We start from the raw sequence: 26752 nt of genomic DNA, 5'->3' as shown, positions 1-26752 counted from the left end.
TAATAGTTTTATTTTATACAATGTTTCATAATTATTTATAATACTGTTGAATTCCGATGTCTGATTATATTCGTTGAAGTATATACATCAGTTGATTTTTAACGAAAATGTCGCGCTTGCTTTTGTTGAAATATTTGAACATTCACGTTTTAACTTCTGATTTAAAGTATGTTATTAAATATGATACCATGAAATATTTCAGCTAGTTACAATAAATACTCGAAAAAGACAAAGTAACAAAAATTAAATTGATAAATACATTTAGAGGTTTTTAATCATCAAAATAACCGACTTTAATTTATGCTACAAATCGGAGTTTTACAACAAAAAAGTACAATTTACATAAATGTGTTTTAAATTCGTTCTATATTTCCATTAAGAATTAATAAAACTTATACTCGTTTAAACATTTTTAAAAGAAATTGAAAAATTACAGAAAACGTTTTAAAAAGACAAATTTGTTAATGATGTAATTTTTAAATCAAATACATTAGTATGAGCTGATTTCATGCACAGCATATGACTCTACGTAAAATCTACTCTCTAGTAAGAACGAATCACATATATCCTACTATCTTTCTACTCTTTGTATAACGAGTTGAAGCGCATAATTAATCTAGATTTTAACTGCATCAAATTCAGTAAATAGTATAAAAGCCTACATGAGCAATTTCACTCAAATAATATAAAAATAACTTTGTTAATTATACTGAATGTTAGTTAGGTTTCATTCAATAGAATAAACACAAATACAACACAGTTGTATAAATATTACCGCGATCAGCACATAATACGAATACAAGGCTACGAATGAAATGAAATAGTTGCACGAAGATAAAACAATACACCAATTCAATTAATCATGTGTATAAATATTAATGTAACATAAGCTGGTTGAAATGACATTTACCTTCCACGTTTTCAGATGATATCATTTGCATTTATAAAGCAACAAATCTACCTTCATAGAATCACCACATTTCTTAAATAACTCTTACATTTAATTATGCTATTAAGGGACAAAATATGGAATGTAAAAAATAAAAACTGAATAGAATGTGAGTTACGTATTAGGCTTAAACAACCTAGTCATAGAATATATGAGCACACATTTTTTGTTGCATGTGACACAGCAACACAACACCATTCAGAAATGTTGTAAGAATTACTTATTAACATGTTTAAACAGCACGAGTATGAGCTGAAGTGTGGTTAAGGAATTTAACTGAGGTATTCTAGCATATAGCTTACCGAACACTTCTATATGAACATCAATTACATCAATATAAAGTTACGTCGAGTGCTACAGAGTAACATGTTAAACGTAAAACATTCAGTTTTACGTAAACGTTTGCTGTATTGAGTCAATGAGTTATTATTTCAGATAAGTTAATAGTTCCTGTGATTTTTGTCAGTTAAAACATTAGAATGGAAATATTTTACACAATCATACTTTAATGTGATAAGGTAATAAAGGGTAAAGCGACATGTGAAAACCGATTATTACTGCTTGGACCTATAACCATAAAAACCAAATTTAGAACACACTTTTAAAGGGCTTTCGCAGGTGGATTTAAAACAAAAAGTCAACCGTATTTAATTATTAACAAAGATAGCGCTCGGAATTTCAAACTTTGAAGTACCCATTATTTCACAGACGAAAAGATATTTAAAACGTTCAACTACATTACATTATTATATATTGCTGACATTAAAAAAGCACATGGGTTAAAAAAGTCTTAATAGAATTGAATAAAAACCCTATAACCCGAGCGCCTTCGAAGGATGAACCTTTCTTCTTTAGTTTGCCGTTGAAGAAGAGAGGTCTTTCTTTCAAAGTCTCTTAGGTTATGGGGTATTTATTAAGTTCTAACTATTGCTGAAACATAGATTTGTTAAAGTAACATCCATTTTCTACTTATTTAAATCATGTCGGTTGCCGTTATAGACTGAAAAGTCAAGTTTCAAAAGAGTTGAAACTATAAACGGAAACAATTACACTAAAGTGCTTATGGAATGCTAAAGTTCACTAAGTGAACTTAAATAATCATACCAATGAACTCACCTAACTCGGAAACACGGTTCCTTAGACAGCTTATGTATTTCGTCTGAAGAACAATAATAAACCTGTAAAAACATATCCTTTGCAACTTAATATAACTTGTGTAATGTAAATATCAAAGTATTAAAGATTAAAAGAAACAAGCCAGGTGTAGCTTTGAAGGTTCTCACGAGTTTACAAACATTTTATTGATTTGTTTAGGCTACGTTTGGAGAACTGAGGCACCAAAAGATATACCTGATGATGCCTTCACTGGAGAAACTGTGTTCAAATTAATAAATTACTTTTGGAACATACAGCCGTCTTTGTTTTACTCAATTCTGTAATTATGGAATTTTATCAAATTTCAACGATTTCAAGTACTAGCTATATGTTACGTTTATATTTACGACTACACTCTAAAACTACAGTAAACTGGCAAACGACAAGATAGATTATGCGATATCATGGAATATTTACTCTGTTTCGAGGCATTCTTTTTGAATGAGCAGAGATATATTTACTTACTTCGTACCGAGATTACTACACAGAAAAAACAGACAACCACACTCTTCGAAATGGGATATTATTCTATTCGGTTTTTTCCAAAAAAGTGAAAAAAACACACGATTGTTTCAGGAAACATTATATTATATCTACACACACACACACACACACACACACACAAAAGAAACTTTGAAATTTATATTTCAACTTTATTTCTTGTGAGAGAATTAATAAGGACGACGTTTGACATCGCAGTAAAATTTTCAGCTATCAAACTCGTTTGGTAAAGGATTATTATGGTGAAAGATTCGAATCAAAACAAGGTACTTGATTCACAATTACAATAAGCAAACATATGAAACATTAATATCGCAAGGTTCAAACAGAAGTGCTGTTAAGGCCAGTAAAGATACTTTTGTTGAGCCAACAGGAAGGCTTACCACGCATCATGTTACTCCTTTTTTTTTTTCCTTTTTAACAAAACTCTAACACCAGCTCTGTACAAAATTATTCAACCAACAGCAATATAATCTACAATCAAATCCAGCCCATGGACATCTGTTTGTCTGCTGGTTCGATTCCATGCACGCGAGATATCATCTTAATAGGTCCGTTGGCAGTTTTGTCGAATCTTATCAGCGGTTGTTCACATGAAAAACTGTTTTTAACAACTGCAGGATTATTCCTGTCTGAACTACTGTAAAAGGACAAGTCCTCCCCTATAGGGATAACGAATGGCCTTTTTAATTTCTCAAGCTGTTCACCTCGGACGTTATAAGTCATATTTTGATTTTGAGATAAATCACATGATCCAGTAAATGACATGGAAATATTGGATTCTTTACAGCTTGGAACTAAAGGGAATCGTCTTTCGGATACAACCTTTAAGGGTATAAAAGTCGCTGATGATGGAGGAGATTTGTCAGAGAGAGAGTTCAATGAACAGGATCTTAAAGGTGACTGTAATACACTGGGTCCAGTATCGTTAACCGTATTTTCCATTTTCCATTTTTCTGGAATTTCTGTCAATTTAGGAACCGACTTAACCCTTTCAGCTGAGTACTTACTCTGGTCTTGAAAGTTAAATCTCAACTTGGTTCGGCTAAATGGTAAACTTACAAATTTCCGACCAAATCGGGCCAGCTTGGTCTCGGGAAGTTCTATGACTGTATCGAGTTGATCTTTTCTAACATCTTCTGTACTACAGCCGTCGGGAGATAAAACAATACTTGCATTAGATTCACTGGAAATCTCGTACTGGCTCTGGTTTTCTGATAATTCTTGTTCGCTTCTGAACTCTTCACTTCGACCTTTAGAAAGAGTAGTGCGTGCGTTCTTTGTTGCTTCCACTAAGCTGTCCCATTTTTGTCTTTTTGTACTTTTATTTTCACAGGCTAGACGAGCAGCTCTGATAAACCTAGTAGCTGCTGATTTTTTGGAGTCATCAGCATTGAAATCTACTTTTTCTGTCTCCTCGACGACTCCGATATTAAACCCTTTCATTAAACGACGCTCCTTCAATCTGCCTTTTTTCCCACCAACTCCTGAAAAACGTAAACTCGATCAAAACAATTCAGTTTATGTTGATTTTCTTTACAATTTAAGTTACACTGAAATCGGTTACTAAACAAACATATATTTTTTTCGATATAAAAATCTATCGTATGCTTATGTACAAGTGAAACGTATTTATGTTTACACGACAATGGTGGCCCGGCATGGCCAAGCGTGGTAAGGCGTGCGACTCATAATCTGAGGGTCGCATCCCCGTCGCGGCAAACATGCTCGCTCTTTCAGCCGTGGGGGCGTTATAATGTGACGATCAATCCCACTATTCGTTGGTAAAAGAGTAGCCCAAGAGTTGGCGATGGGTGGTGATGACTAGCTGCCTTCCCTCTAGTCTTACACTGCTAAATTAGGGACAACTAACACAGATAGCCCTGGTACTCGAGCTACTGCTTTGTGCGAAATTCAAAAACAAACAAACGACAATGGTTAATCACGTGTACTTACACTTCCCATTAATTAGAAACACGTGATATATTTGGTTTCCTATTTGAACTATTCATTTGTTTGGTAAAAATTCTGGCGATCACGCATTACTTAAAGGAACTGAAAGTCACTAAAAAAGAACAAAATTCCTCTCGGAATGGCACGCCATGAGAAATGGTAACAAACATAAGTTTCAAACCATTGAGTAACTATTATTGGGATTTATGTATACTTTCATGTTCCACATTCTTTTTTAAGTTGATTTTCCTAGTTTTACGATAAAATCAAACGCTAAGGAAATGATCGACAGTATATTCAGTAATTACTTGTAACATAGTTGAGAAGACATTTTATGATATATAGAGAACTAAAAGACTTATTGAAACTCTAAAAATCAATTTTTTTGCACATTTGAAACATTTCAAATATTGTACATTCATTTGCACAACAGGTAACATCAAAGTTAAACGAAACAAGAATTGGAGTATTGTCTCCTTTGAATTATTACAATATAGTAGAATATTTTGCAACGCAGTCGCGATTTTACACTAGATTAACTTTGGTTACTTAGTCATGAAAATTAAAAAACGTGCGATCATCGGTGATACCTTCTAGTAAAGGGGAAAACAGAGCATTTTTTTTATCTAAGAAATAGCTGTGTGATTCTTACCAACTCATCCTTGAAGTGTTCGTAATGCGATTAATGCAACGTTTCTTCGATATATACAAGAATAAAAAACAACTGATAAATCAACTCTCTATGTACTTTTCAAATTAATAGGTTTATTCACGAAAGCCATTTTCTAGTCAACAGAAATTTTAGGTCAGAAAAATAATTATTCTAAAAATCTTTTAATAAGTTTTAGAGTAACATGCCTTGTGGTTGTCCTTTTGCTATAGAGGTATTAAAGCCACTGGTTTTTAAGATTTCCATTAGTTCGTAGCGAAAGGATGAGATGTCCTGTTTAATCTCGTTCACATCGTCTTCAGTCACGCCTTGATGATCAGCGCGTCTTTGTTCTTTGGTTATGTATCTACGAACCAGATTTCTCATGATGGTCTTTAACAAACGAAAGGAAAAGAGAATAAGAGCGAAGATTATATTTAAGAGGTTTGTGTTTAAGAAAAATGTATAAGAAATATAATTTATGGAGTAAAAATAAGTTCATTTGAGCAAAACACAAAAAATACACAGTTGCAAGAATGCGATCGTTCTAAAAAAGTGACACTTGCGTTATTCGAAAGAAAGTGCATTTAGTAAATAAAGCAAACACACGTTAGGTGGAGTTGTGGGTTCGTTTCAGTTTTCGCTTTATTATCAAAATTCCTAATCTCACAGGACGGTTCGACAGTCTTACATTTCTGCTTTTTATTGTGATAGGCTAGTTTCTTGTGACTTTCTCTCTTCTGATTTAAATAAAACATAGTGTAACTTTTAGAGTAGTTGTAGAGGCAAAATAATTATGTAACTTATATAACGTAATTAATCTTCGATTGTAGGACTTAAGTATTTTAATCCATAAATATGACACTGTTAGTTGTAACGAAATATATTTTTTCATTGATTTCTATTCCGAAATACAATTATGTATAATTACTAATCTTTTGCGTACGTACATAAATGTGTTATGTAAATGGACACGTCTTTAGAGAGAGAATCAATTTGTAGCGATTTTCGGAAAGTATGCCTGCTCATAACGCTCGAAACCTGAGTCTGATACCCTTGGTAGACAGAGCACAGATAACCAGACTATTATATAACAAGAAGACAAACAAACAGAAACCCCCTTTTTTAACTACAGCCGCTTTCGTAAAAGTTCGCATATATTATTTGTGTCATTAAAGTACAAAATCATATAAACTACTGTATGTATAGCCTAAGCTATTACATGTTCTAATCTGTCGTAATTCTCTAGAACAAAGAATGTTTTTTTACAAGAGTCCTCTCTGTGTTTTTAATCATTCATGGTCCATAGTTTATGAATTAATTAAGTACAGTTGTTATTCAAATTAGACTCATATTTCCCCTTGTTATTTTGGTATTCTCAAACCAAAAGACATTTTATATTGTATATAACCTACAAGGCCAAGTCACCTTAGACATAATGTCAAAAAACAGGCAGATAGTTAGCAACACCCGCCGTCTAGGCGACTGGTTTTAATCGAATAGTGGGATTGACTATTTTTTTAGAGCATATTCATCGTTTAAGGTATGTTAAGCAGCATATCACGGCTTGAATCCTGAACTTGAAATTTCACACTCCAACATACCAGCTATTACATCACACCCGCTCTTTTGCGTATTACAAATACCAGTCTAAATACGACGTTTGCATATGTTCGTCGTATTTGCGTTTGAAAAAAAAAACATTTGTGTTACAACTATAAAGTTAGAATGGCCCTGAAAGTATTGTTATAATCAAAACAATCAATCTCTTCGTACTTTATTCGTAAATTGCGTTCAGTCTGTAATAAAAAAATCCCATCTTTAAGACTCTCATAAGCAACTTAAGACTGCAAAGTAAGATACAGAACATAAGCATGATATGATAAAAAGGTGTTCATCACATAATACCAGTCATAACTGTTGAAAGTTAATACGAAAGTTAATGTGTTCATTACATTATAACTGTTGAAAGTTAATACGAACAATAAAATAATTATCTGTATTTGATATTTTATTACAATCGTTGTTTGTTTTTTTTTCGGAAAAGATGGAGAATTTAAGAACAGTGCACTTACGATTAAATGTTTTGCAATGAGTAAACGTGAATCTTGTAGAGATTTTTCATTATTTCTGCGTGTAACGATACACGGTTCTTTTGTGGAAATTATACACAGAGTGAAAAATGAAGATACTTACTTGATAACGGAGATTCCTCTCGCTTGCCTTTTTGGCTTGTTTCTGAGTGAAAGTAACATCGAATATAAGGTTATAAACACTGGTGAAACAGATTAATTTATTTAAAACTATTTCAAAAATATACATAAAATCCACAATGGTTACAGACAAGTGTTGTTAATCCTCTGGACCAGTAACATCCTGAACACAATTATAAATAAAACACAAATATTCCATAGAACAATTGTTTTGCTTTCTTTACATGCCAGCAATAACTGAAGAAAACTTTGGTAAAGTTCAAGCTTTGTTTCGTTACGTATTTCTCAGTTATACTGAGTATTTAGTTTAACAACGAAACAATTAGGGCTGTTTTCATTCAGCATGCCTTATATTAATAACAATTCTTAGATGTCTTTCTGTTGTATTTTTATTAATTTAACAATGTTTCTCGTCAAGACCAAGGGAAGACCAATAGGAGGTCATTTCGATTGTTTGTTTGTTTGTTTGTTTGTTTTGAATTTCGCACAAAACTACTCGAAGGCTATCTATGCTAGCCGTCCCTAATTTTGCAGTGTAAGACTTGAGGAAAGACAGCTAGTCATCACCACCCACCGCCAATTCTTTGGCTACTCTTTTACCAACGAATAGTGGGAATGACCGTCACATTATAACGCCCCCACGGCTGAAAGGGCGAGCATGTTTGGCGCGATGGGGATGTGAACCCGCAACCCCCAGATTACGAGTCGCACACCTTAACACCAATAACAACATTTCGTATTAGAGAAGTGCAAATGCTAAACCTGGTATTTACTTATGTTGCATTGAATATTTTGCAAGTAAAAGAAACCTGGTGCGATTCGATTTGTATATACGTTTTAAACCTTTATTAAAGTAGTTGTCGTGATAACAGATATCATTTTATCAAATAACTCTTTGATGTTTCAGTTGAGTAGATGTGAGGTTTAATTTTGCTTACGTTTATTAAGTTCTGAATGATTATTGATTATTTGATACCACTGATGAAGTATTGGTGTTGTCATCAGACCTAAAATCTGTATTTATAGAAATTTTGCACACACATGTTTTCAGTATCAAATTCACAATCGGTGTTCTGCTCACCACGTGTATCGAAACCCGGTTTCTAGCGGTGTGAATCCGCAGACTGGGGGCCAACACTGAACCTCATTCTCATGTAACAAAACAGTCTTTCATAAATATTTACATATTAAGCTACGCTTGCTGATTTCAAGTTATTTCATTAGTTAAGTAGTTGACATAATACTTTAAACGTAAGCTACTTCAAAAGTTTTTATTTTAAATTGGTGGTCTAGTTAAGAGGGTATATTAAACGGAAGCAATTTCTAAACGGTATAATTTACAGTAGTTATGTAGCCATTACAAAACGATATCTCCATGACAATCAAAAAAGTCCATAAAATATCCAACTCCTAAATATTCGTATGTAATCATAGTTAGTAAAGTTTTGAAATAAAACCGTCAAAAACGAAGGAGTTTACATTGAGAATACATCTAGTCAATAAACTTATGATTTTTTGAAAGTATAAATGCTTTTATAATTAATACTAACTACGATAGATCTTTAAAAGCTCTGACATGAAATCAAAAGCGTTTTGAAAATATACGATTCTCACAAAATACAAATAAATAAGCTATACAAACAATCTTTATTGTACATAAAAATGTAAAACTAATTTCAAACTATGAATTATTGCATTAGACTTGAAAAAAAGAAACTTACACGATATGTTTTAATATTTTCTTTTTTTGCTGATCGTGAATATCCACAAAATCTTCTGACACACCAGCAAAGAAGGTAATAACAAGATTTAGGCGTAGGGATAATGTTGAAAGGAGGCGGAGCAGTAGCGCCATCTTCAAAGTAGCTCATCCATAACTTACTTCGTGCAAATTTCCATTCCGTATCTGCTTGTTCCTTTAAACAAATAACATTTAGTTATGTACAGGTAGAAAAATTATAAGTTAAAATAACGACGCATTAAAATTAATTTAAAAAAATCGATAGAAAAAATATATAAGTATATAATAGTACTGTCTATTGTACGTCCATGTAACTACTTCGCAGAGCTCATGGATGGATCTTTACCAAAACTTGGATGGAGGCTCGTTAGGTCTATGCGGGGGTACATTTTCTAAATTGCATTTTACTTTTGTGGCTTTTATGGACCCTTCTGCGTTTTTCAACCAATACCTTACCCCATGTGGATGGACCTTCACCAGATTTGGTGTGCGGTTCATTGGGTGAATGAAGAAACACTTACACATGTTTAATTTTGAGGATTTTATAAACTTTTTTTTTTGCTTTTTACCATTCTTCCGCCCCATGTTAATCGATCTTCATCATATCTGACACGAAGGTTTGTAGGGTTCATGTGGAAGTAAGTATAAACTCGTAGTTTCAAATTTTGTGTTTTGCAACTTTTATGAGAATTTTTGCATGCTTTTTTTTACAATTACATGCAATCAAAGCAACTTTATATGTCCTAAAATAACCTTCCATTAGTCATGAATTTACTTGACTTCCGTCCAGGGTACTCCAACCAGTAAGTAATGCAGTAAAGCACAGATTCACTTTCAGCTCTTTATTCACAGTATACTGGAATGTACATGCCACTGAACTCTTTTTATCTTTGAATTGTCACAGATCAGTTGGGAGTTGATAAGTGAAACGTGTATACATGTAAGCGTGTTATCATTTGGCTATCCAGAGAGCTGTTCTACCAGTTATCCATTAAACAATGCATCAAACGCATATTTCATAACTCCTATACTTTTACCCTTCAAAGATAATGTTCTGAGCTGATTATTTTCAAGATTTACCATTCGTTAACTTTTAATATCATATTTGAAAATCTCACATTTCCTCCATCAAATATAATTTTTGTCATAGCAGACCCTACTCATAGGTAAATTTACTTAAAACTATTTTATAACCAGTAAAGGTATTCGTCAATGCTGAGATAAAAGAAGTAATGGGGACGTAGTATGTTCCCTTTCAATTCCTTGAGGCGTAGCATACGAACCCTTCATATAATAAGATATCCGTACCACGCGTGGCATCAAACGTCTTTTTCGTTTGGCATTGGCATCACGTAGTAAATATTGAAATTAAACTGGAACTATTCACCCGGTGACTCATTTAAACTTAATATTTTATTATTTTCATCAGATTTAATCGAAATTGGTTCAGCGAGTTTCTTACAATAACTTGTGACATCAAGACACCAGCTACACAGACGAATGAATAACGCTGCTTTATTAACATAAATACGAAATTGAGGCGGAGCTGTGCAGATGTCATTGTTTTTTATAGGCAACGACGCTCGTCTTAAAGCTGCGTTATGTTGTTCTAAAGTCACATATTAAACCTTAACTCTTTTGTAATTATCATATCAGTATAATTAAATTACGTTTGTATACTTATTATATTCTCTATTCAGAGAAAAAGAATAGTTACTTGCATAAGTTAAATGAGCACTGTCAGCGAGGATAGCTAGTCACGTGAATTTGGAAATGCTATGTAATCATTTTTGGGTCTTACCTGGTCTTTCATCCTTACTCCAACTATGAAGTGTAAATTCCTTATGCAATAATCATAATTACACTTTACTCATTTAATGGACTTCATACTATTACAACTGCTGTTCATCCAGTTGATAGGCGTAATGGCTTCCTACATCACCACTACGCTTACCTCTCCTAGATCATTATTACTCCCGTCTTGTGTACCACAGTAAACTTAGTGAGCTCTGGAATTTGGGAGAAAGCTCGTCGACGCTGTATATATAGCAGGTAAGTGTGAATGATATACTATCACACCCTACTCTTTGCTTTCACTCATTAGTTTATAGAATTTATATTTATACCATTGGATCTGAAACAGAAGACCTGGAAACGAAAGTTTTAAAGACGCCGAATACAAATTAATGTATATTGTTCTTTAACATGTTAAATGCTTAACATGCCAGCATGCTAAATATTCCTTAAAGTTTACAATTACAAGAATGTGAGACTTTTTTTTTTACATGTTTACATCCCTTACCCCAAAAAAAACAAACAACAAAGAGTTTCACTGTAACCTTCCGAAGTTAATGACATTTGTAATCAATGACTTTTCATAACACGGAACGAAGCAAGTTCTAAAAAAGAACTGACCACCAAAAAAACATGAAACAAACAACGTTCGGCGTAAAATAAGAATATTTTTATCTCCAGAAAGATTATTATTATTATAATTATTTGAGAAGATGAAGATAAACGTGTTTAAAATAGAAAAAAATAAAAGAATCAAATATAGAAAAAAGACATTTGGTTTATATTGCCTGCAGAGAATGTTAAATTGGTTATAACTTTAGAAAGGTCACAGTGAGAAGTCTCCAAACACGACCCACATCATGTATGTAAAAAATACAACATCAGCTGGGAACCTATAAATTAATGTCGAAAATAATGGAATACGATATATTTTTAAGGTCATTTGAAAATTTAGTGTCATATAAGTGGTGCTAAACTCTTAATATGCAGATAAATGCTGTTTGCTTGATACAACATACACCTTATCTCTGTAGCTAGGCTGTACAGATGGAAGAACAACCAAAAAACTGATAAAATGCCACTTGTAGGCAATGTAATAATTTACTAGGACAGAGTAGAATACCACATGTTGACAAAGCGAATATATATCGCAAACAGCACAGAGCGCGAAAAAAACAATAGGTACACTATGGATTTGTTTGTTTGTTTTGAATTTCGCACAAAGCTACTCAAGGGCTATCTGCGCTAGCCGTCCCTAATTTAGCAGTGTAAAACTAGAAGGAAGGCTGCTAGTCATCACCACCCACCGCCAACTCTTGGGCTACTCTTTTACCAACGAATAGTTGGATTGACTGTCACATTATAACGCCCCCACGGCTGAAAGGGCGAGCATTTTGGTGCGACCGGGATTCGAACCAGCGCCCCTCAGATTACGAGTCGAACACCTTAACGCACTTGGCCATGCCGGGCCACCACACTATGGAAGCTTAACATTGTAATACGCTATTTATATCATCTCTGTATAATCTTACAAATGACTGGTATCAGTGTGTTTGAATATCATGTGTCAGCTTCTGCATGTGTATGAGAATATTCTTTCATATCAGTGGATAATAGTCCGATAACAAATATCGTGAGTCACATAAAAATCAAACCACTCATTACATCAAGTAATATGATAATGTGCTAGTTGTATATAAGAGCTACAGAGATATTATGTTTCGTGGTAAACACCTTCAGCATGAGAATATTATTGTATGTCTTCAATTATGATCAATTTCTACTTCGTATAATGGGGTAACTTACCGAAATCATCTGGTATGAGTGGTTCATCATGGCGATAAGTAGGTTCAAGAGGACGACAATGTTGATTACGGAGTAAGTTCCGAACATTAACATTCCCCAAAAACGGGTGTAGCTTTTAATCCCGGTCAGTTCAAAGCTGTCCAGATCTATCAAACCGAAACTTGCCCAAAACAATGTTTGTGACGACTCGAACACGCTGTGAGAAACAATGGGTGTCACAATTAAATGGAAAGCGCAAGATCACAACAACATATTCTAGTAATGGTGTCACAATTAAATGGAGAACAGAATATAACAACGACATATATTCTAGTAAGAGTGTCACAACCAAATAAAAAATAACAACGACACACATTCTACTAATAGTGTCACAACTGAATAGAAAACTAGAAAATAACAACTGCATACATTCTAGTAAACGTGTCACAACCGAATAGTAAAACAGAAAATAGCAACGACATATATTCTAGTAATGGCTTCACAATTAACTAGAAAACAAAACAACACAACAGAAAATCACAACGACATACATTCTAGTTTAATAAAGAAACAAATCTATTGGTTTCCCAGATATTACTGTGAATGAGTATCATCTGGTTTCATAAACATTTCTTAATATGTTTTTAATACAAAAGTATAATTTTATTATGCAAAATAGAATAAATTCAATTACAGTTAAAACTATCAAACCAACAAGAGATGAAAATTTTTTCACTCTAGTTTTGATGATAATAGGTTAAGTTAACCTAATAAATAGCGCATATATTTTATTGAAGGATTATAATTGAGATATATTTTATTTCGTGTTAAATCTAATGTTTATATATATATATATATACATGTACGTTATTACCATAAACAAAACACATTAACATGAAACAAAATACGCTGCATATTTTATAAAAAAGGATCCTTGGGTACAAGGTACATCATTGGATTACAAAATGTATCCTTGGTTTTGGAGGGGACTGGGAAGTAGGTCACACATTGCGGTGGGGATACACCATCTATCAGCCTTAACCCCCAATTCTCTAGTATCACGTAAGAAAATTAGAAATTAGGAGAGCAAAAGCGGGTGCACAAGCCCACAATGTCCCATATCTATATCACCCTTCGCTGTCTGCAGGCACTTGTGGTAAGGTGACTGCTCTCCCAAGTTAAAATAAGAATAAGAAAAAGATAAATTTAAAAAGTAAATGAATAAATAAAAACTGAAAATAACCTTACCTCTAGAAATTAGCATTTCTGCTCCAAATATAATAGAGGCACTAATTAACATGACATCAATAAAGTGCTAGTTTACTGTGACTGTCATGCTTTTATATGCAGCATAAGGTATATATTCGCATAAAGTAGAGCCAAGTTCTTAGAATACCTAATTGTAACTAAAAATAACTTTAATAGAATTTCTGTGATTTTACTTTCTTTCTATTTATTTAATACATTTTTGTACTTATTACAGAATAATTTAATAATTTTATCTAAAATTTCTTTATTAATAAAGTTTTAAATTAGAAAAGGCGTGTTCGCATAACTTATGTAATCTCGCACAAAACTTTAAAATAAACAAACAGATTAATGAAAGATAGTTTTCTTTCAAACCTATGCTACTTTAAATAATGGTGTGATTTCTTAGCTAAGATTCATATAACCCAGAAATGTGACTTTTGGTGTATATGTATATACACAGAGAGAGAGAACGAAAACCAGCGAACAAAGAAGGACTTAAAATAAATAATAATCTTTACACGAGGGCTATCTGCGATAGCCGTTCCTAATTTAGCAGTGTAAGATTAAAGGGAATCACCCCCCGCCAACTCTTGAGCTACTCTTTTACCAACAAATAATTGGATTAACTATAACATTATAACACCCAATCACAGAAAGAGCGAATATGTTTGATCGACGAGGATTCGAACCCGCGACCCTCAGTTTACGAGTCAAACGCTTTATCCGCCTGTCCATGCCGGACTCCAAATAATGGTATATTGCTAATGATATAGAAATGTACATTTCTAGGTAAAAAATAATCTGTTTATTAAAATAGTAAGAAATGCTTGATAACGAAATAAGTATCATTTCGAAAAATTGAGCTTCCTCTAATTCTCTTGTTTGCGAATGAATTTTTTTATATTTAATCATATAATTATTGTTTAACAGTGAGCTGAATCATATTCTAAATAATAATTAATTATTCTTAGAATTATTCTTCCAAACAAAACTGTCTTATGTATAATATTTTATAAAAGCTACTCAAAATATTTTTGTGCGGTTTGTTTACACTTTGATGATGGCAAATAAATATTTATATATGTCTCGGAAATAATGAAAATACTTTTCATATTCTTGGATAAAATATTGAGCTCTATAAAACACAATAGACAACTCCATCATTTAGACATTAACTGGGAATGGTCATTAGGATTATTCCTCCGATTAACCGGTTTCGATACCGGTGGTGGGCAGAGAACAAATAGCCCAATATGTAGCTTTGTGTTTCCCTATAAACAAAATTTCAAATTTCATAAAAATTTGAATGGATACGATCGATAAGATTAAAAAACAATTGTATATATTTGACCTTCATCATTTTTTTTCCACAATTCTTACGCTGTACGTAAAAAATTTAAAGTAAAAATATTACTTAACACCAAAACAAAAGTATTTCAGGTTTCACAGAGTTGTTGGTTGTAAAATATCAGATATTTTGAGAGCTGAAACTAAACTTCAGAAATTTGATCCTGATTAAAGTGTTTTCCTCAAGCTTTCTTTTGATATGATTCTAGTTTTATGTTTTATTTTGGCTGATTTTCAGTTCATCAAAATTCCTTGTGTATAGAAAGAACAGCATTATTTGTTTGAATATTTTTGTGATCCTTCTATTACGCTCCTTCTAACATTACTCCATTTTCCCCTTGTATGTCCATCAATTATAGTTGTATTATACTTTCTTTTATCAGAATTTGATTCGTATTAACACAAACATACCAAATTGCCGTTTAACACTATAACAATAACACGTATATTTAGAAACAGGTTATTAATTTTTACTGGGAGCATATAACTTTCCTTTTGGTTCTTTTGACTTATTCACTCTTTATTACATCTCTCAGTCTTCTTGTCTTTCGTTGAACTTCTGTTCTTTATATTCATTTCTCAAATTCACGCCAAAAAGGCCCCTTTTATTACAGTTTTGTAGAAATAGAAAAGATCACCATAGGTTATAGTCTTTCGAAAACGTTGACTCTGACCTATACTTGACATCAGATGTTGTTAAACTAGTTATAGTCAACAATGACGATTTGAGTCGTTTAACTGGTTGTTCATCCGCCGCAACATTTTAAAATAGAAAATTTAAAAAAGGAAAGAAAGATATTTTAGTAATTAATTCTAACGAACAAAATTAAATTGTAGGACCTAGCATGACCAGGTTAACCGGTTAAGGCGCTCGATTCATAAAGCGAGGGTTGCGAGTTCGAATCTCCGTCACACCAAACTTTCAGTTGTGGGGTCGTTATACTGTGACGATCGATCTCATTATTCGTTGGTAAAAGAGTAGCCAAAGAGTTGGCGGTGGATGGTGATGATTATCTGCCTTCTCTCTAGTGTTACAGTGCTATATTAGGGACTGCTAGCGCAGGTAGCCCTCGTGTTGTTTTGCGCAAAATTCAAAACAAACAAACAGTATAAACTGTCATCTTGGTAAAAAATAAAAGATTTGTTAAATGAATGAAGTGGTCACAAGAAATTTAAAGCTCATCCACTTTCCGAAAAAGTAATGCTTAAAAAAATCTCTTCTATACATTCTGGCTAGTTATTCGGATCCATTAAAAATCACTAAATGGATCAGTTCTCTTCTACCGTAAATACACGAGTTGCTTAAAACGCATACAAGTGGCTGCTCTCCTAAACGTATTGTTTCCAATTAGAAGGAAAACTCGTGCGTAGCGTACCAAACTTTTTACTTTGTACAACATTCTGCTTGAATACAAAAGGTTTACATAAAGTAAATGCAGTGCTGTGTTTGAATTAATTAAAACAGTTAAGAGGGTTCCCTGGACTATTCATGGAGCATCTCCGTGAGAACAAAGTTAAGTTATTCCACAAAATGTGATACCCACTAAACATCTCTAGTACAAAAGATATTTCACGCCGAATGGTTTAATAAGAAATGATAAAAACGACCTACTTATTAAGTACAGGGAAATGTTTTAAAAGGGTCTATAAAAAACCTAAACATTTTACATAAAAAATCTTAACATGTTAACACTGCTGTCTGAGTTGGAGCACTGACAGAAAATACATTCATTCCACAAATACTTTATCGCTGTCTGAGTTGGAGCACTGACAGAAAATACATTCATTCTACAAATACCTTTTCCATTGCAATATATAGTACTATCTATATTTCCCCTTCCCCTACGTATTTAGTGACATTGTCTGTACTTCCACACTCCTAATTATTTAATATTTTAATTATATAAGTGTGGGATGAGTTAGTTAGGTATCAGCTATTTTAAATGATTGGTACAGCACCTCTCTACACTCTAAAGAAAGTTCTCTTTGTTACGTATTCTAAATAGTATAAGTTTTAGCAACGCAGTAAAAGCTTTAATATAAATGAAAGTAAGATGGTCAGTTTTCACGATACTTCTTTATTTGCAATGATTCTGTCGGTGAAAAAGTAGGTTTCACAAAAAGAGAATTATCTGTATTTGGCATTTTACTTCTTACCAGAAACATGTATTGAAGATAATGTATTCACATGCATGGAAGTATATTACAGGTAAAAAACAAAATAAAAAAACCAAAAACAAAATGATTATGGGCAACCCTCTTTCGCCAATGTTTTGTAATATCCTTAGTATGTTTGAAATAAATAACTTCCGATAGTGGAGCTGATTACTAGCAAATATTTGGGTTACAACACGACGATGCCAAATTTTATGTCTTCTCCAAACATTCGCAAGGTTTACGGTTGTATTTTGTGACATTATCATAGTTAAAGAAAGAGAACGGGAATATCATAAGTAATTAATAGAAATACTCTATTAAGTTAAAATTAAAACGTATTTGTTGTTGGATGTACAGAGAATAACATCTATTCTTACAACTTTTCACCAGATTAGCCTGACGACACCCGATATAAAGATATTTACTTGGCAAATCTTCTCCATGTTAAACAAGCAACTGGATCAGTTTTATTGTGAGATCTCAGACTTTCTTCGCAGGTTTTCTTCTCTAAGTCAGCATAACACCACAACAGCTGGTTCATTCCACAGGCAAAGGCAAATAACACCAATGTGTAGACGAAGAAGAACTTGAGGATATCAATGACCATCCTACCCAGACATATCTGGAGAGGACCAAGGTGAGGATTTACCGAGAATATGTATACCAGCTTCAGGGAACTGGGTGAAAAAAATATAAGTAAAACCATAAAGTGATTAGATGTGTCATTTAAATACTGGAATATTGAACAGACACCTAAATAAGTGCATGTCTAAAAATGCCTAGGAAAATAATTGTTGTGTAATAATTACAATCGCCGTTCAAAAATGTTCTCATCAGGCATAATAATATGTAAGGAAAGTGTTTTAACAAGTTCACCTGTGTTTTGATATTAAAGATAACCCTCAAATAAAACAAGGCCTAAGATTTCGAAAGGCACATCATGGAAAAGTGATAACTTGTACATAACTTGCACTAATGTAAAAGTGTAAAGTTAAACTGCATGACTAGAATGTTGGACTTAAAGTGAACACATTAAGGCAATATTAAATTCATGCTCATAAGCAAACTTGTCCACAAACGAAAATGTATATGAAACATTTAAACGAAACAACAAGAGCTCACGACATTTTTGTTTCATTCACGCGTTAACTGAGGTCAATAAAACATTCTAGCAGTGGTAACCAATAAGTGTTTGAGATATCCAGTTTCTCCTGGTGGTGTCACCATCGAACTATTTTGGAGATATTTATGAAAATGAAATTAGCTGCAGATTTTGTTTTTTTCCACAATCTTTTTAATTTTGCTACTCGAAAGTAGAGGTACGTAAGAAGAATAACATTTAGTACAATATTTAAGAATCTGCTTAAGAATCCTTTCACTCAGTAAGAATTATATTATAATGCTCTCCAGTGGCACAGCGGTTATGTCTGTGGACTTATAACGCTACAATTCCGATTTGGATACCAGCTGTGGGCAAGCTACAGATAGCCCATTGTGTTGCTGTGTGCTTAATTTCAAATAAAACACTTTAATATATTTAAGAGATGTGCTTACGTGTCATGTTGCTTGATATCGAAGTACAATTCTTCATTATTTTTAGCAATATTATAACAACAATAGACTGGTTATTTAGTATTTTTCACACCGTATTCAGAACTGTCTGCGGATGGTAGATGTTTGGATATACGCGAGACCACTAAAGCACTTGAGTTTCATTCTTTGAAAATTTAGTAATTTATTACATTTTATTTTACACTAGCTTTTCTCCTTTACTTTCATTAACTAAGTAAAGAAAGCGTCTCCTACGCCGTTTAGCTGCTACGACTGCGTTTCTTCTTTACTTTTGTTTTTACAAAAAAATATTCATCTTTCGTGAATACAATTCTAATTAGTCTTACTTAACGCACGGATTTGTTAAAATATAGATGTATGATTGTGTGATTGATACTTTGTGTCACACTGACATCACATAACCCAGGACACTAGTGCCTCCATTTATTTGTGTATTTGAATTTCAATGCTTTCTTTACCTAATAACAGCAAATATGTAATCCATAACGCCGATTTCAAAGCTAAATGTTTGATACCCTCCAGAGATGTAACATTAGAGCCTGAATAATGAGTATTCTGTAATATTTACAATCTCCCAGCACAATTCTCTCAGCAGAAATAATAATATGTAAGTAAAGTGTCGATAGGTTTAACACCTTAACATTTACTCAGCCCTGTTGTTTACTTACCTAAAAATATTGGCTGCAGCGAAAAGTCCTTCTGCAATCAAAATGGGATCCCAGGCATCCCAGCGTTCCCGAGGGAGATAGGCAGTACCAGTATTTAGTATTATTTCTTTCTGTACCTGGAAAGAATAAGATGAAGAAAAGTAGAACGAAAGTGTTCAGATATTTGTCTATTTATTCTATTCTATAGCTTATTCTCTTTCAAGTTTCTATCTGCCTACCTATCGAACTAGTAAAGTGCTAGCAATTCTGTCTATTCGTTTGTCTTTAAGACTGTTTGCAATTTTATTGTAGAAAATATAAATTATCTTTAAATACGTCGTTTACATTGTGACGTAGTGTTGCAAACAACATTATGGTAAGTGTCTTTGTGAGTGTGTTTCTAACATGATAAATTAAGAATAAGCCTAAATTTTATTTTAATCGGAATTTCCATGTTTTATTTTGACTTTATCCTTTAAACTTTATTTCAGAATATACAGGTACTCTCACTTCTAGGCTTATTCAACAATCAAAAATTGAAATTACGTATCTTCATAAAATGCAAGAAAGGACCTATTTTACATCGCACACTAAATAATAAGAAATATTCACTCTATTTGTAACACAAATGTTAGAAAGATCGTAGCAAAAAGAAAAATTTTAATCCGATATCTTCAGTTGTTAATTACGCAAACTGTGTTTTTCCTCATTTTTATACCTGAAAATAGGCAACTATCCGGAGAGCTACAGTGGCCACGTAGAGTGCATTTGTAATAAAGTCAATTATATTCCACATATCACTAATGTACACTATAAGTCCTGATTCCCAGAGTTGCTTAATCTCGCTCCATATTAACCCTGAGAGAGAAGAAAACAAAAAAAATGTAATATTTTAACCATAAAAACAAACTATTTATCATCATATTACAATGAACAAACGTAGTTTTGCAATATAAAACATATGGAACAGTGAAATTGTAGTAACAAGAGTGTGTTTTTGTGACAAATCCACTGCTGTTATTCCGCCCTGAAGACGTACTGAACTATTTAGTAATGGTAATATAAACATTCAGTTTATTGTTCACAATGTAGACGTAGTGAATTACTTAATAATGGTAAATATAACAATGTAGGCGTTGAACTATTTAATTGGTAATATAAGCATTCAGTTTATTGTTCACAATGTAGGCGTACTGAACTATTTAATAATGGTAATATAAGCATTCAGTTTATTGTTCACAATGTAGGCGTAACGAATTACTTAATAATGGTAATACAAGCATTCAGTTTATTGTTCGTGTAAACATACTGAGCTATTTATTAATGGAAATATAAACATTCAGTTCATTGTTTATAGTGTAGGCGTAATGAACTACGTAATAATGGTAATATAAGAATTCAGATTATTGTTCATTGTGTAATCGCACTGAACAATTTAATAATGGTAATATAAACATTCAGTTTATTGTTCACAATGTAATTCAATGGCAAATCTAAATAGTCAGTACAACAGTTCGAAGCAATGTCGTCAACATTATTAAGCATGCATTATGGGAAGAGAATAAAACACAAAAGAATTAAGTGGAAACTTAAAGTTTAAGATTTCGACATTTGCAAAATTAAAAGAAAACTATTTCCAAACTAGAACAACTCGTGCAAAGTTTGTTTCTATTGTATTATTTCTTAATAATAAGTTTATCTTATTAAATTTATAAATAAAAATATATTTTCGAAAAAAAACATGATTGTATTGACCAAGTTATGGAAATGCGTATTTCACTTGTATCTATCTAACCTAATAAAAACAAATATCTAAATTTCCAACGTATTCAAGGTCGTAGTGCTACGGAAATACACAAATCACAATTATAAAAATACTAGCCTGATACTTTACTTTACCTTAGAATTATAAATATTTTAGCCTGATATCTTACCTGCCACCCAAGCTAAAATCATCCATTCAATAATAGAAGGAGGAGCTCCTCGTTTCGTCACCATGTCATTCATTTCCTTCATTTCAAACCAACCAATCAGCACACTATCTACACGTTGAGATGCAAGAATAAGTAGAACTAGAAAGAACAACAACAGATAAACATAAATTAGGAACTAAGCACTTTTTTTCAAGTTCAATTTAATTGCTTCAATAACAAAGACAATCGTGAGCCAATCAAAAACTAAGAACTAAAACACTCTTTTATTTCCTCCAAATCATTTACAACATGTAAATCCTTCATATTATCGATTTTTCCATCTCTATGTCTCTATCTGTAATGACTGGAATTTCTCCAAAACTCTCAATCTTTTCTTTTTTAAAGTATTTCAATCAAACATTTTGACGTCCAGCTGTTGTCGAGATTCATTACTAGAATAGATTACATTAAGTTCGTTGTTACTTCATAAAATACGGCCATGTATATAGAGATGTTACAGATGGATTTAATAACAACGGTTGACTCTTGACTGAGCTAACTTTTAGGATGAAAATAAGTGAACGTGTCTTACAACAACATCACACACTACACTTAGTATGTGCAAATACTATGTTTGATTGTTAGTCTGCTGCTAATATACAAGCCAACTGTCACCTAGCAGAGAAGGGTTAGGTGACAGCTCATTTTCTTAACCTTATAATATGCTTAAAAACAACATCACACACTACACTTAGCAAGTGCAAGTACTGTGTTTGATTGGAAGCCTGTAGCTGATATACAAGCTGTCACTTATCAGAGAAAGTATGTTTTTTTTACGGTATTGAGCGAGGTAATTGTTTGCTTAAATAATACGAGCGAAAATATGAATGAAATATTTTCTGAATGTAATAGAATCAGCTCATTGCTAAGCGACGGTTATGCCGAAAAATGTGTTTATTTATATTGTTTTTGTAAGTTACTAATTATTAGAAATATGCTCGATTATTATTTTCGTGTCTACTATCTAACTTTCAGTATTATGTTAAAGAACTTCTGAAAGATCAAAATTCGCCATGAAAATAAATTTAATATTTATTTTGATTCGGATTTTTTTACTTTTATTTTGGTAATAATCTTTAGTTTGAAACGCTATTTTAAATTTGTAGTTTTATGATTTTTAATCTACAACTTGATTCGTATCTTCAAAAGTATATTTTAGTTTGGTAAAATAACATTTAGGTGAAATAATAATCAGTTACAGAATGAACACATGTTCTCTAATTTTCGTTTTAATTTCGCTTTACAAATTATTCACGTTATCGGCAATCTTTTCATGTACTTTAGAATTATTTGTTTGTTGTCCACTGTATGTTGGTATTAATCTTTTCATGATATATAACATTTTATGCGAAACATGGACTAAACATGATCAGAACCTGAAGTTCAAAAATAGGCATCTGTAACTTAGAACTGTTGATCAGAGACGTATTACAACTTGAACCTTAGACCTTCAGCTCTGCAGTCCAGTACTGAAAATTAGTTTGCATTACTATTAACAAGCCTCGTAGTACAAAATTTTTCATGAGTTTTTTTTTTCAGTATCAGCTGTTGGTTTCCTGAAGACTACATACAATCGTACAAAAACTTTTAAAATTTTGATTGATGGTTGTAAAAACAATGATTGACGTTTGTACATTTATCAGCTTTAGTGTGCAAATTTAGTTTATCAAGTAAACGAATTCAGTTAAATATTTGAATATTCAAAGTAAAAGTAACAGTTTTCAGATATTTATAGATACGCACAATACTAGAAAGCTGTTATCACTTCACTAATAAATAGATAGTAGAGGTGGTCGTCTAGTCTTATATTTTCCTTTTGCTTTTAACTTTCAACCCTCTTTGCATTTTCTAACTTACCACTTGATACACATATAGTTCAAGCCTCGTTCCAAGAAAGTAAGAAATACTTTAACTTAAAAAAGGGGCGATAGTAAAGTAATTTTCAGTTAAAGAAAATAACTTAAAGAATCAAGAAACGTTTTACACATTCTTAAGTTCAGGAATTCTTGAGACACATTATAATTTATTTCAATCACTTTCTCACATACTTTACCTCTGAAATAAAGAATTTCATTCATAAGCGATTCATCTGATGTTATCAGTAAATAACTCTTTTCAAGAAGCTAAACCATTGTTTTCTAATGCTGCATTTATTTCTGTGAAAAATATTAAAAGTCTCTAACCTCTGTGTTTAGATACGTTCCTCGATAACCTGACGTCCTCAGTGTGTTTGTTCAAGTTAATACCTAGACTTTACGATCCTAAAAATAATTTGGTCGTGAAACTGACTTCTATAAAAACGTTACTGTCTTGTGGCATTTCCGATTGGATGGATATACGATTTGAAACTAAACAACGTTTTTCTTTTTTACTAAGAGTAAGGAATTTCAGCGTTATTGGCGCCCCACGATGGTGTCATTATTAACACCAAATCGATAAAGTTGGAAAAGTAAACGGAAATTGATGTTTGAATGTAAATAACTGAATAAACTATAAACAAAATTTATTTTGTTTTAACAACAGTTAAAATAATTAAAACATACTCAGAAAAAAACTTTAAGGTATTCTATGCTTAGAAACCTTTCTAAAATTTCAAGCAAGTTGTAAATTACCTCTCGAATATTAAGTAACTTTTCAAAATCTTTTAAACTACGTAACAAAATTAACTTGCTTTTCTAATCAGAATACTGAATATATTTATTACAAGCCATACAAACGTCATCTTATAAAGTATTTTCTCATCCGATTAATATGTATTTTTTCAGAGAAATATGCATTTTTTGAGAACTATAATTCAGGTAACAGATCTTACATTAAAGGCATCACTCAGGAATATTGAACGTTATTATTGTACATTGATACGACAAGAGTAAAATAAACAGTTCTCGCTTTATCAGTAGTGTTTAAATCGCTATATTTCGAACTCTTTATGAAGGTTGATTTGCATAATATATTTGCTGTATCACCATCTCCCTTTCTAATTGTCTGATGGGTCAAATGTTCGTATTAACTTTCTTTTATTATAGACTTATTTGTCGCTATATAATTGCAATAATTACTAGATTTCATCACTTTTTAGCAAGAACAAGAAATTATTACTACTACTAATAATAGGTACAATTAAAAAACGAATATTAATTGGTTAACCCTGTGTTTTTCAAGATTATTCTTGGCATCACTGAATTAATACGTGAGAAAAAATATCTGATAAATAAATGTTAACGATTTGTTTCTATGGAATTAGGTACGATGATACACAATGGACTATTTGCGCTTTGCCCATCCCGGGAATCGAAACCCGGTTTCTGTTAGTGTGAGTCAAGTCTTAACACTGACGATGATTATAGAAACTTTGGTTTTAATAAAATATATCGAACATCATGATTGAACCGCTTACTCACGAGAGGAGAGAGAGGTGGGTTAAGAGAGAAACAAATACAGAACATGGTGGGGACTATTAAAGTGGAGCATCTTTTGTATGTTGTATAGGTATGTATAACACACACTAAATTCTGTAAAATAACGTAATCATATATTATGTACACTTACACAGGAATGTGACGTACGAACTAGAATGACAGATGAATTTGATAAAAGGTCGACGGATGGTTCGGCCGAAGCGAGAGTGCGGAGCAAGAATATAGGCGGTGGAATATAACGGAAAGAGAGCGCCGATCCGGAAGATTTCTAAAGACTGAAGGATAACGTTCTTTCGCCGAAACCCAGGCAAACCTTCATACCAGATGGACGCTAGGAGCTGCTGGACGTTCGGATGGGCACAAAACTGCAAGGTCAAATATCGGGTTGTTAATTCGTGTGATTTAAGTATGTCAGTAAAAGTTTTCTCAGAAGTGAATTATCTCATGTTGGCTATATACAGTTACAATACAGAATAAGAAAGGATAAGTAATAGCTATTTGATAATCTTATTTCAAATGTTTTACAAAATAGTAGCAGAAAATGTCATGATAAAACTGGATTGTATTGTGTGCGATTTAGAGTGAAAGGAGTCAGCCTCAAATGAAGTAAACGTACGACATTATTTGAAACTAACAACTAGAGATTGTATTCCTTACCCTACAGATTTTAATGTTACTTTAGTCAACAGCATCTATTAGAACGTTTGATTTATTTTGCTTTTATTGTGAGGACTTTAGAATGAAACCGTATACAGATTAATATGCGTTGTTAGTTTAATAGTTAAATTTAGGACTAATCTACATTTCCTCAGCTGGCCGAACTTCGTGAAATAATACAGTTTTAACCCGACAGTAACAGTACTTAACTGAAGAAAAAACGTATTTTAGTCCTTACATGTAAGGATGTGAGGGCTGTATATTCAAATAGCTATTCTTGTTACTGAGTTTATTAATATGTTTCATCTTAGTGGGTAGCTTGCTCTGAGCATAAGGTAATATCAATACATATCGTTCTTCCCACAGTATCCACCACTGAGCGAAGTTCCTAGTCTTGAATTATTATTATGTAACTGGAGAGGTAAAAGAAGCTAAATCGTTCACATTGATAACGCCTGCACACTACGTCGTGCAACACTTGATTTTGGTTATTTATCAAAACTAATAAATGTAGAGAATCTCGTGTTTAAAATGGTGTAATGGAGTTAACCACACTTACCTTTTTTCTACCAATTTTTTTCTTTTCAGAGAATGAAAATTACAACTGAGTAGATGTTTAACTTTAATTCAGTGTCAAATCAGTTTTCGTTCCTAAAGCCCTGACATGGTTAGGTGGTTACGGCGCTCGACTCGTAATCTGAGGGTCACGGGTTTGAATTCCCATCACACTACACATGCTCGCCCTTTCAACCAAGATGGTATCATAATGTGATGTTCAGTCTCACTATTCTTTGGTGAAAGCGTAACCTAAGAGTTGGCGGTGGGTGGTGATGACTAGCTCCCTTCCCTCTAGTTTTACACTGCTAAATTAAGGACAGCTAATGCAAATAGCCCTCGTCTAACTGTGCACGATATTCAAAAACAAACAGTCATTCATAATTAATTATTTATCAATGTCTTAAAGGTATATAGTTTTAATTTCGAAGATT

The 26752-nt window shown here is 32.6% G+C and overlaps 1 protein-coding gene across 2 annotated transcripts in view; it reads right to left on the bottom strand.

Moving 5' to 3' along the window:
* Positions 1-270: 270 nt before the first annotated feature.
* Positions 271-26752, bottom strand: part of LOC143229841 (transient receptor potential-gamma protein-like) — a 114404-nt gene continuing 87922 nt past the window's right edge. For both annotated transcript variants that reach the window (XM_076462659.1, XM_076462660.1), the window contains 10 exons: positions 25237-25471; positions 21649-21786; positions 20433-20572; positions 19736-19851; positions 17921-18172; positions 12762-12957; positions 9142-9336; positions 7404-7445; positions 5417-5600; positions 271-4092 (listed from right to left, as the gene is read on the bottom strand). In XM_076462659.1, the coding sequence (XP_076318774.1) occupies positions 3086-4092; positions 5417-5600; positions 7404-7445; positions 9142-9336; positions 12762-12957; positions 17921-18172; positions 19736-19851; positions 20433-20572; positions 21649-21786; positions 25237-25471 (2505 nt within the window). In that variant the 3' untranslated portion in view covers positions 271-3085. The remainder of the gene's footprint in view (positions 4093-5416; positions 5601-7403; positions 7446-9141; positions 9337-12761; positions 12958-17920; positions 18173-19735; positions 19852-20432; positions 20573-21648; positions 21787-25236; positions 25472-26752) is intronic.

The sequence above is a fragment of the Tachypleus tridentatus genome, chromosome 10 (assembly GCF_004210375.1).
Source record: "Tachypleus tridentatus isolate NWPU-2018 chromosome 10, ASM421037v1, whole genome shotgun sequence".
In the NCBI taxonomy this organism is placed as follows: domain Eukaryota; kingdom Metazoa; phylum Arthropoda; class Merostomata; order Xiphosura; family Limulidae; genus Tachypleus; species Tachypleus tridentatus.
This window is presented reverse-complemented; position numbering and strand designations above follow the sequence as displayed.